This window comes from Zootoca vivipara, chromosome 12 (genome assembly GCF_965207765.1).
Source record: "Zootoca vivipara chromosome 12, rZooViv2.hap1.1, whole genome shotgun sequence".
Lineage (NCBI taxonomy): Eukaryota > Metazoa > Chordata > Lepidosauria > Squamata > Lacertidae > Zootoca > Zootoca vivipara.
Window position 1 is genome coordinate 16,920,246 of NC_142595.1, and position 13,018 is coordinate 16,933,263.

The 13,018-nt window shown below is 41.1% G+C and overlaps 1 protein-coding gene across 1 annotated transcript in view; it reads left to right on the forward strand.

Annotated features, from left to right (window-relative positions):
• Nucleotides 1–13,018, forward strand: part of LASP1 (LIM and SH3 protein 1) — a 55,034-nt gene that overhangs the window by 22,381 nt on the left and 19,635 nt on the right. The window contains exon 3 of the mRNA XM_035134739.3: nt 6,358–6,442. Within this exon, the coding sequence (XP_034990630.1) occupies nt 6,358–6,442 (85 nt within the window). The remainder of the gene's footprint in view (nt 1–6,357; nt 6,443–13,018) is intronic.

Sequence of the window (13,018 nt, forward strand, 5' to 3'; positions counted from 1 at the left end):
CCACTGACAATGTTCCTACTGTGAGGATGAATTTCCACAGTGACAGTTCACTGTTAAATCCATTAAGCTGCCACTTGGATTCAAGTAGTGGTTCGAAACAACCCTGCAATATGTGAAAAATTTAGCATTCAGAATAATTTTTGAGCTAGTATCAGACCCTTACCCTTATTGTTTCCTCCAGTAGTTTATGGGATTATGCCAACCTGATATGTACAGGAAACAATTAAATGCTGGTGAAACTGGGTGTGTTTGATGCAGAAGTTATTAAGAGAATAGAAAACTAAGTTTAAATATGAATGTTTTAATTCCTGATTCTGATAAGCCAATTCTGCGGTTGTGAGATTATCCCTTGCATTACACTGCAGATACTCTTGAACTGCAATTATTGGCAGCAATACTAGGATTTCAAGTACCAACTCCCAGAACTGAATTGTACATCTCTTTAAAATGCTAGCAGATCTCTTTGGCGAGTTTGTTTGTTTGTTTGCCTATTTGTTTTTTAAAAAAATTCTTCTGCATCAAAACACGTAGCCACTGCTGGGAACCCCCTTCTGGAACACAAGCACTAGAAGTGGTTGCCATGGCAAGCTAAGAAAATTGGCTCTTCATAGTAGCAACATAAAGCTCACTGCACAACCATAAATGTTCCAGTGTGTCTGTCTATAGTTTGTATCTTTGGTATGTTTTTTAAAAAAAACAGGTTTGAACATCTGGTAGCCGCCTTCCATAGAATCTTTTCTCATTGACAAGCAAATACTGACAGTTTAAATGTCCTGATGAAACCTATATTTCCTCTCTCTTATTTGTCCCTTTTACTCTGTTATTGCTGGCTTCTGCTGTATCTTGCTACCCAACAAACAATGAATGGTAGCTAGACTGCAGCAACCACCCTTCCACCTACCCCATGAATAATATTTAATTTTAAAGTACAAAAATGCATATTGAGGATAACCAGATAAATGCAATAATTAAAATACACTCTAACCATATCCAGCACCTAGACTTGTTAATTATAAATACACTGTGAATGATCAGGACTTCTCTCAACCTAGAAATGCATTTGCACCAAGGTTAGAATATGATGATATATAGACTAGCTGTGGCCATAAGCTTTAATATAAGAGCCCACACCACTCAAAATGTATATCCCTGCCTGCTCCCAGGAAGTGCTACTTGGATTAACTACTGCCAATTAGACAGGGACTAAAAGGTTACCTTAATTTTATCTAACAGAAACATAAACCAAATATAACCTAAAATATAAATGGCTAGAAGATGGGTGTGTGTGACAGCTTTGATTCTTTCTTGGAGAGTTGATGTTTGTGGTGCAGTACACTATTCAAAGTCAGTATCATACCACCTGGCCCAGTCAAGACACATGTTCAGATTTGGGCTTGGAATTGGTTCAAGAGGAGCAATTTCTCTAACCTCCCACTTAAAATCTTAATACTACACTTACTACAGACCCTGCATGTTCCTCTAACTGCTGGGGGGCATTCAGATGTCTCACTTCCACCTTCCCCTCTGTCACATCTGAAGCAGGATATGAATACAAGAGCACTCTCTCTACTCGCATTCCTCAGCAACTAGCACTCCCATATACCACCTCCAATCCTAGTGGTAGTACACAGCATTACAACAAAGAAGAGTTCTGCTGCAGATTCACAAAAAGGGAGAGCTAGACATCTGGCTGTTTTGGGCAGCAGATGCAGGTTTAACTTCAAATTTGGCCCTAAGCTAATTGGAGCAGGGAAGTGACAAGGATTCAAAATGGCAGCCTTCTGTCCACATGATGATCCTGCTCTTCAGGGATTTCAGCTTGGGTTCCTAGCAATCTCGTTATACTGTATTACAAGATTGCCTTGAAAGGGATTCAGAATTGCAAAATCACTTAGCATTTTTATACTCCCATTAATTGAAAAGGAAAAGTGAAAACCATATCTGACTCTAATCCACATATTGAGATGCTATCTTAATTTCATTAACTGGCAATTATTCTTTGAAATACTATTTCTGTTCCATACTACATATTGGGGCATTGGGTGAGAGTGGTTTGCTACAAGGCTGTAGCTGAAGAACTAAAACCTAAATCTTCAAGGTCTAATGCTCTTATGTGGGCTCAAGCTAGCTATCCCTCCTGTTCTGTGACGATACTGTGTGTGTACGCAGAATATCTAGCTGCTCTAAGCGGGTTAACCTGAATTGAGATTAAGGGGAATTTTGGGGGTTTATATTTAAGGGCAAACATAGGAACTGCATGATTCTTGCTCATGCATTAGTCTTGTCAGGTTTGCAGGCTAGGAGATGGTCTTCAAGCAGGCAAGCTGCTTTCTGTTTCACCAGTACTCAAAATTGTAGTGCATTGTCAGACAGCCCTTAAATTAAGGCATATTTTTCACTTTTTTTAATGGGTGATTTTCTGTTCCCTTTCCTATTTTCTCCCCAGGATTAGACCTCTCCAGAGATCTTATTGAATAGCATTTACCTGCCACAGTTTCACTTCTTTTCTCTCTTCCTCCTTCACTTTTTAATATTTGGAATGTAATACCCTTAGCTAGGTGGTCCCTTCTGTGTCATGTCACCCAGTGATAATCTACTGCTGATGTCCTTAAATTGCACATGAGGGGGACATTCCCCTCTCCTTACCAGAAATAATGGCATGGCCTGGAATTGTATACTTTGTACCCTACAACTTGGGGTGGGGGGTGGGAGTGCTAGTACTGAGCATGCAGTTGCTTGCTTATTTTGTAAGCACAGTTAAACACATACTCATTCTTAATTGGTCTTTCTGAGTAGTCGGCTCTATTTTTAACCCTGAATTTCCTGCCTTTCTGCTACATTGTGCTCACAGGTTATTTTTCATCCTTGCTGTGGCTAGTGGCTTATCTTTGTGTGGTATCGGTGGATAATATTGTGAGGTTCTGCACCTTTGCAAAGGTGTAGTATTGAGGTCTGCGTAAACTTGAATAAAATCCTGAGGGTGCTTTGAAATCAGAAAGGGCAGGGGGCTCTCCGCTCCTGGAGTCTTTAACTTCTAATGGTTTCATCCAGAATGTTAAAAGTGGAGGTTATCCAATGAGCGGGAGGCTAATTCTCATCACAAGAATATAGTGGAACTTCGTATGCCAAGAAAGCAAAACTGACAGTGCTCATGAAGGGGATGGGAAAAGCAAGTGATTCGCTGTTTCATCTGTGTGGCCCAAGGACAGATGAGATTCACTTAGAGCCAAACAGTTTGTGTAGACTGCATTTTAAAAGGCCTCTGAATTTTTGTATCATGGTACCATAACCCAAATGATAGGTTGACAGGAGCAGGGACCAAGCAACAGGAGCTCACCCTGTCGCAGGGATTCCAACCGCCAACCTTCTGATCAGCAAGTTCTAGGCTCTGTGGTTTAGACCACAGCACCACCCGCATCAAAAGCACGTCAAAAGTGCAAGTAGATAAATAGGTACCGCTCCGGCGGGAAGTTAAACGGCGTTTCCGTGCGCTGCTCTGGTTTTGCCAGAAGTGGCTTAGTCATGCTGGCCACATGACCCGGAAGCTGTACGCCGGCTCCCTCGGCCAGTAAAGCAAGATGAGCGCCGCAACTCCAGAGTCGTTCGTGATTGGACCTAACAGTCAGGGGTCCCTTTACCTTTAAACCCAAATGTTGTGGTGCAAAATAATTGTGAATGTTTGTAGATCTTTGCTTCTTTTATTTTGCTAGCTGTAAAGAAGGGTGCTAAAGCCTCCACTCCTTAGCAACTGGAATCGTGTTCATGTGATCATAAATTCACCAATCACTGGCCTCATTTTCAAACTTTACACATAAGTGCTAGAAATCTGCTTTTTTAAAAAAATGAGCCCTGAGCTAAAGATTCTGCACCAAATAACTTAGCATTTCTGCAGGCATGTTCTTCTAAGTGGTTTTGATTGGCTACAATGCCCTCTAGGTTTGAGAACCTTTATTTTTGTGCAATGAAGGCACAAAAATTGTTCAACTATGTAGATGCAGGCCAAATAACAACCATTAATTTCCCCCAAATTATTGCAGTTGCAAGATCTCACTATTCTTTTTTTGTGGTTGTGTGCTCATTTAAGTCAGGGTTGTGGGGCATCAGGTATGCAGAAACAACCACTGTATACCCACATGTAACATCCTTCTACTTTCTGAATTTTTAGCTGACTTTGCAATCATGGCTAAATGTTCTGCATAGGTTCCCCAGAACAAAACAACAATTAGAAGTCAAACCAGAAATAATTTTATTAAATATATTTCAAGATAACAATCTGGATTAACATAATAAAGAATTAATATGCCAGTTACTACAAGCAGTGAGACACAACATAACTAGACACTGGAAAGACCTTTCGGGCACAATGATAGACAGTTGATACAAAGCAGTTTGGGAAACAGCCCTCCTTGAAAGATTAACAAATAAACTATGGTTGACTTGTGGGCAGATCAAGAAAAATGGCTTTACCCTGTGTGGTGTAATTTCATAACATATCCCAGTATTCCAGAAAATAAACAACCCATCAGCTTTTGGCTTAGACTGGTTTATCTAAATTTTAACTTAAACATAAATTATTACCTTCTGTTTGAACCCCCTTCCCACATTCATCAACATACCAATAATACTTTATATTGTTTCACTGGTAACATAAGAGGAAAAACACAACCACAAGGGCTCCTGATTAGGTGTTTAGCTATGCAATGTTGAATGTTATCTGTTAACTTTGTTGTATCCTGTTTCCCTTTTGATTTTTAATAATAATAATAATAATAATAATAATAATAATAATAATAATAATAATTTATTATTTATACCCCGCCCATCTGGCTGGGTTTCCCCAGCCACTCTGGGTGGCTTCCAACAGAAAAATAAAATACAGAAATCTATTAAACATTAAAAGCCTCCATAAACAGGGCTGCCTTCAGATGTCTTCTAAAAGTCAGATAGTTGCTTATTTCCTTGACATCTGATGGTAGGGTGTTCCACAGGGAGGGAGCCACTACCGAGAAGGTCCTCTGCCTAGTTCCCTGCAACTTGGCTTCTTGCAATGAGGGAACCGCCAGAAGGCCCTCGGTGCTGGACCTCAGTGTCCGGGCAGAACGATGGGGGTAGAGACGCTCCTTCAGGTATACTGGACCGAGGCCATTTAGGGCTTTAAAGGTCAGCACCAACACTTTGAATTGTGCTCGGAAATGAACTGGGAGCCAATGGAGATCTTTTAAGACCGGTGTTATGTGGTCTCGGCAGCTGCTCCCAGTCACCAGTCTAGCTGCATGAACCAAGAACCTATACATTGACCACTAATAATGAACCATACATTGTAGATATTACTGCAAATTTATTGTGCTATTTTTGTGATATACAGATGACATGAGAAGACTTGGTCTATTCATTTGTATTATTTATCATTCCTATGATCCTTTTAAATAAAATCCAATAAAAAGTAGTTCCAGAAAATCTAGGTTTCTCACAGTAAAGTGGCACAAATGTGTGCCCCACTGCTAATAAGGAGGGCAATGCTATGAAAGCGAAAATTATGAATTAAAGTTTGAAATGTATCCCTTATTCGCCAAGCACCTTAGATATATGTGAAACAAGTCCCCTGTTGAGCTCTCTGATTTGTTGGCTCTTCTGGAGGAAGAGTCACATAATAGTTTTATGCTCATGGAAGCTAAATTCATGATACTAAGTTAGCCTTATGCACATCTTCAGTGGTTTTGCACATAGAGCCCCCTCTGAATTCATGGACCAATGCTTAATTTAGCTGCCAAACAGCAGGGATTAGGGAAGCATTAAAAGTTGTTTGACAAATTTTGACTGGCCTGATTTGTCTCAGTTGCCCCCAGCTGCTTTTACACTTGCCTCTTAAGGTAGGCAGAGGATAATTGCATCTAAATTTGGATATATTTAAATGAGCTAAATTGCGGGGAGAGGCATAAGTACAAAACTTCCCAACTAAGAGTACTGTACATAGTTTTCACAAGGTATCTGTGCAGGAATACTTCCTTCCTTCCCTACTCCCTGGATTTTGGTACACTGTAGCTGAGCCAATTCAGTGATGTCACAGAAGCTACATCAAAATTTTCTTTTAGGTTTTTGCATTATTCCTATCAATCTTCCACGGTGCTAAAGACAGTTGCAGTATAGCAGCATCCATTATATTAGGTGGACAGAGGCACCTTGAACAGCTGAGTAAAATCCACAATTGGTCTGTTTAGGAGCAAGTTCATAGTGACACAAACTGGGGGGCAGCTGATATGTATAGAGACTGTGCTGGTGTTGGTTTCATCTAATCTGGCCAAACCAGATTAAGAATGATTCCTTTTTAACACAGCCTATTTTTTCCCCTCTTTGCAGACACTACCCAAAGCAGTCCTTCACTATGGTGGCAGACACTCCAGAAAACCTACGCCTTAAGCAGCAGAGCGAGCTTCAGAGTCAAGTAAGGCTATTAAAGTTTCTTCACGTGTTGCCTACTGCTATATTCTCTCAGTTACAGCATTTTCCTCAGTGGTCTTCTGAAAACAGCACAAAGAGGATGTGTGTATATTCAACCTCTTTTAAAAATAGAACACTCTCCTTAGCTGTCAGAAAGGAAAACTACTAAAATATTGCCCGAGGAAATGAAATTATCAAAGCTGAAATGAAATTAACCAGCTCTGACAAGAATCCTCCCTACAAACAGATGATATTTATGATACAATAATTGATGGACAAGAATTTGAAGCACCAATAAAAAAGAAGAAGCAGCAGCTGAGGAATCTGGAGAAATGGAAGGAGTTGCAGGTTAAAATGTACTGTATATTCCTGCATATAAGACTACTTTTTAACCCAGGAAAATCTTTTCAAAAGTCTGGGGTCGTCTTATACGCCGGAATATACGATAAAACTGCTCAGTGAAAAGTGCAGGCTGCAAGTGTGCAGTAATTAGGTGAGCAAATAAGTTGTGGTGTAGCACCCAAGCCAAGCACTCTAGAATATTATAGTCAAGATGGGGATAAGATGAAGGCAGAGCAGTATGGCCAGAAATTAAGTGGCATTGGGGGATGAGATCAAGGAGTTTCATACCCAGAACGAAGTACTGGCTGCCATAGTCAACTCTGAGGACTACAGGACACAAATTATTTTTCACGTAGCACTTTATCATCATCATAATAGCACCTCAGGATGCACCTCACCCTTAAGCCTGTTTCTTAGCTGTAAGTGGGTAGACAAATAATCTGCACAGGTTTGTTGGAAGGCTGGGCAAATGATTGGAAAGCACTTTGCCCGCTAGAAATGCCAGAGAAGGTTACCAGTGCAAGAATAGAATCTGGGATGTTGTACATTGTGTATAACATCAGTGAGGAACCTTTAGCTCATGGCCCTAATTAGACTCAGTGCTAATTTGGCCCATGAAGCCGTTTTCCCCAAACTGCACGCACCTGATGTTATATGTGATGTCAGGTGTGGGGCAGGTAAGTATGCAGCTGCAAAGGAACTATCAAAAGCATACCTTCAGCTTCCGATGGTTCCTTGGCAAAGCAGAAAACCCTGATTGATCAACTGGTCAATGCTCACAGCGAGCCCCTTATGCAGATACAGTTTGAATTCAAACCATGCCTGCAAACAGTTTTCTCTGTGGATCAGTTTTGAAGGCATCTTTGTAAATCTGTGGAGCAAAATGTCCATTTGTAGGCATACTTTGAATCCCAACCACACCTGAAAATGACAAAGCAATGCTTGCTGTAGTCAACTAATTGTCTGGATAGTGAGCCCAGTTCCCTGGTGCATTGTATGCTTAGTGACCTTCAGTCAAGGGGGAGGAGTGGCCAGGGTGCGTAGAGTAGCTACTTGGTAGAGGAGGGAAACATTTATTTCCTGTGGGTGGGTGACAACAACCACCTAAAAGAAAAGCAGTTATCCCGGAATGTCCAACTAGAGCAGTGTTTCTCAACCTTTTTTGGGCCACCCACGGCACACTTGTTCCATGAAAAAAATCACGAAGCGCAACACCATTAAAAAAGTTAAAATTTTTAACTCTGTGCCTATATTGACTATATATAAAGTAATACTCTGGCGGCCGCCAGGCACGTGACAAGGCAGCAAATCGCCCTTCTCGTCGCCGCACGCTACTGTGCCGCGGAACTAGAGGATGCTGCTTGGTGCTTTAAGAATTAATCGTGACAATTTATCGGTATCTCTCCCTCTGAAGGGTGTGATAATTTATTCTGTCCCATGCCCTATCTGACTAGGAATTGTTATGAGCCACAAGAAACTTTGGATAGCTTGAAGAGGGGAAAAACATATTGTGTTGAAGCTTTTAATGTGATCTAGCTACAGAATTTGACGCTTAGATATGATGGTATGAGATTGTAGATTCTCTTGATATACCTGCAGACAAATACGTATTGTCCTTCTTTGTAATAGTTTTAATGCTATTTTTTTGGTCTAGATTGCTCGGTATTTGGGAATTCGTATGCTACTCTAACTTAGGGTTCAGTCAACCATTAGAGCAGTGATTGCCAACCAGTTGTCATGTGAATAGATTTGCATTTTCTTTTGGAGTGGGGTGGTTGAAATGGCAGGTACTTCTTCACTAGTAAAGAGACCTTTCAGAGGGGGTGCACTGTGTGTGATTAAGAAAGATGGACAAAGAAAGAGTTTTGTGTGGCTTGCGTGGCACTTGGAAGAGAGAGGGAGAGGTGCATATGTGAAGTGCATTAATATATGAGAGAGAAATACATGTGTGTGGTGTGGTCAACATGTATCCTGGTACAGTCAAACCTCTGTTCCCGAACGGCTCCATTTTGGAACATTTCGGCTCCCCAACGCCAAAAACCTGGAAGTAAATGCTCTGGTTTTTTAATGTTTTTCAGAAGCCAAACGTCCGACACAGCTTCCGCTTGAGTGCAGGAAGCTATTGCAACCAATTGAAAGCCATGCCTTGGTTGTTGAGCGTTTGAGAAGCCAAACGGGCTTCCAGAACGGTTCGACAAGCAAAGTTTGACTGTACAGTCATACCTTGGATCCTGAACGCCTTGGTACTGCGACGTTTTGGCTCCCGAATGCCGCAAACCCAGAAGTGAGTGTTGTGGTTTGCGAACGTTCTTTGGAACCTGAACATCCGACGGGGCTTCCTGCAGCCAATCAGAAGCCGCACTTTGGTTTCCAAATATTTTGGAATGGATTCCATTTGACTTCCAGGGTACAACTGTACTAGAGAAAGCTCCCTGTTAGGTGGCAACTGTGTGTATCTATGTAAATGTATGATCTCCACAGTCAGGACCAACAGGGCATAGGTGACTTTCCACAGCAATCATGATATTTTCTGGGGGCAGTGGAGTGGAGTAATCAAGCACCTATGACTTTTGTTCTTAAATTATGTTATGCCACACCCCCATGACAGCCATTTTGTGACCAGTGCCCACAGCACCGTCTCAAAATTCAGAACATGTCTACTGCTTCAAAAAGGAAGGCAGACCCTTTATAAGGCCAAGTTAAATAAGTAGGGTTCCACAATGGCTTAGGTAGGTTGTTTTTCTTCAGCTGCTTAATCTCTCCCTTGTCATTTGCATCAGATTCATTTTCAATCCCTGACTGGATTTCTCCCCCCCCCCCATCACTGTTTTTCTTATCTTAACCTTGATCTCAAAGTCATCTGAAAGAGGGTCACATTTTCTTTACAGTGGCATGTTTAGCAGAGGTAGCAGACATTCTACTTACCGTAAATGCTATTGATTGTGGATTGCAACCAGGAGGTCTTTCAGCAGTTATGTGTGTGTTTTAATGCTGAAGTTCTTGAGGTGTTACTTTTTGTGCAGCTGTACTTTTTGGAATGGTCTTGCTCTGGATTCCTCTAGCTAGAAATCCTCTTTGCTGAGCCCAGATTTTTGCACTGAGGCAGGTAATCTGACTTCTAAGGTGGGAATGTTGTTGATTCTTATGCCACTTACTTGCTAAAATGGTTTCTAAGCAGTTATAAAAATATATCAGCACGCAATCAAAATATGCAATAAAACCATTTTATTAAAACATTGAAAACATTCCTAATAAAATGCACAATAAAACCTGTTAAAATAGCAACTAAAATAATTAGATCAGGGGGTTCAGGTCAGGAGATCAGGGGAATGCACTTTGGAAGACAAGCCTGTGTAGCTTTTTGCAAGGCAGCTTGTGAGAAGGAGGCCTTCAAGGAATAGTTCTTTTTCTTCTCTTCATGCCATGTGAGAGACGAGGAGGCTGCCAGCTTGATTGCATGTTGCCAGTTAACTGCTCCCTGAATTTGTAGCCTCATCTTGATGGGAGTGCTGTTTTTCTCTAGGAAGTCTGATGTGCCCCCTTTCTGTTTTAATCTGCCACCTGGGGAGGCTAGGTTTTGATTTTATCATCTGTACCCAATTGTAGTGGCTTCAGGGAATGAAGGATGCACAGCTAAGTGCCAAGATGTTCTCTTAGAGGAGAGCTTTGTATAGCCTAACAAAGTGACCCAGAAGTTTCTGTCCCAGATGCCCAGAGCCAAGGCCTAGTGAGGAATGACTCAGTATTTGTGGTGCCTGTTCTTAGTGTTGCAATCTCTTATCTAAAAGCAACTATTAGAAAATTCATGGGAAGTTTACGGTTTTTTTCTTTTGGACAGCAATGTGAAGGTTGTTAAAACATTTCAGCAGAGCACATAGCACTGGATTGAAAAGCATCACTCATACTCTTCTTCCCCACTCCTCCCCCAAACACATATATTATCTTCTCTAACTGAAGAGTAGTGGAACTCACTGTTTTTCTTTTTCTTTTTTATTTCTTCTACAAAATACAATGTTATCAAACAGGACCTGAGAACAATATACTCAGTCCATATACAGTTATAGATCACTGTTTAACAAATACAAAATAAAACCAAAATTAACAAACCACAGGTATGTGAATGTGTGGAAGGTAGCAAATTATAGCGACTATTATATCTATGTTATAAATGGTTGGAGTTGCTATTTCTACACATTCACATACATGTGGCTGCACTGTTCTTATCTTTTTCGCTTTATATTACTGTTCCTCAAAACATGGCCCATGCACACATTAGGCCTTCTGAGCCTTTTGTTCCTTTCCATTTTCTGTGTTCCATATACTTTGCTGCTTCGGGTAGTAGTAAAACCCTGACTCCTTCACATTATTTTCTTCTAATGGTGTTATGTGTGAGCATGTTGGGGAACACAAAACCACTATGAGTTGGAGTTGGCACAGGGGAGGTGGTAGCCCTGAAGTGTTAGGTCTGAGCTGCCCCACAGGTGAAATAGCATTGTGTTGCAAGTTTGCTGACTGAGGCAGATAGCTCTAGGTTTGCTTTTTGTGTGAGAGGAATTCTAGAAAATGCTGGATGCAAAAGTGGCTTAGTTCTTGCCAGAGGATTTAGACTTTTTTTGTCCACTTGTTGCCCCATCGGTAGCTCCAACTAGACCTCTCCCAAGGGCATCTAGGGCAGAAATAACCACACTGAAGGCCCTCCCACATACCTCTGTGAGTTCTGTGTATTTATTTTGAGTAGCTAAGAAGGCGTAGCTAGTTCCGATAGCTTGCCAGAAGCACACAATTACTTTCTGTGTGAGTAAACAAGTCCACCAGTTGGACTAATTTTAATGCCTTCAGCCCACATATGACCATGAAATAAGAGGGCTTATTTCCTGTGGCTTTGCTTTCTCATGCGTTGAAAATAGTACCTTGTGGGGAGTGGGGGATACTTTGAGGCAGGATAGCACCTGGGACTTAAGAGTCCTTTCTGCTCAAATGTTGGATGGCTTATTTTAATCATGCATGAAAGATGGTTGTGCAAACTTTCCCATGCCAGGTGTGAGGCAGCTTCTTATTGTACCTGACCAGCTTTCTTCAGGCAGTAAATTTGCACAGGTTTGTTATAAGCATGTTTCCTTCTATGTCACCAAAAGTGAGGTCTTAACCATGAACTATTGGTACTTGTGAATGAGCATATGGTCCACTCCTTCATATGGTACCCATCTCCACCATAGACAGTGCCAGTTCCTTCCTGGAAGACGAGAACTTTGGAATAGAATTGTTTAATAGAGTACAATCCTTCTTGAGGGGTAAATGTTGCTGTAAAAATGAGAGCATGTGAAGTAGGGGATATTTTCTGTAAGAGAATTGTGGCAGTTTGCCTTTGTTCAGGTGAAGGCAGCCGTTAATATATTTTGACTTTCCTAGTCTTTAGTACAAACTTTGGGTTTTTTTAATGAAAAGATAAACCCTGTATTGTGTTATTTAGAGCAAAAGAACAGAAAAGCAGAATGGCTTCCTGCTTGTTAAACCCTTCTTTCTTTTTGCATATTGTCAGTGTTGTATCGGAACAGCCCTGTCAGTATACTCTGCACGACTAAAAAACACACAAAAATCTGTACCAGGGAAAGCTGGAGGCTACAACCAGTGATAGAAACTCAGCTACACAATTTAGGCGCCAAATGGCTTCTTAAACCAGGGTTACAGTCACCAAAATGGAATGCCTAATTGTCATTTTTTGGTCAAACAGCTGGAAGGTCCTATTTTTCAATACAACTTCTTGGTTCCTGAAATTCAGTCTGATTGTGCAGATAAAATATAACAGATAGAATTCTACAGGATGTGTAACTACTGTGTGAAAACAGTCAAGGTCCACGGATCCCCAGGCATGCACTTCCAGATAGTGGAGACATCAGGTGCCATCCTGGCGCCCACACATCTTCACATGGTTGCAAGTGGCCAGGTGCAAAATGTGCCCGGCACCTGGTGAATTTCAAACGCTGGCTGCAATCTTTGTGAATCTTGGAAACTTGCACGTGTGTTCATTTTGCTTGTTCTAGGGAAATCTTCAGACCACCCAACTTAGTTTCTGATACTTCCCCAAATTTCAAACATGTTATTTAATTAAGAGCTAGAAGCTTGGTTTTCTTTTTCTTTTTTTAATGAAGGTTGAGATTGTCAAGATGGTGATTTGTGTCCAGTACCCAGTTACCGGTATGAACTTGTAGAAACAATTGAAGATGACCACTTATTCTGG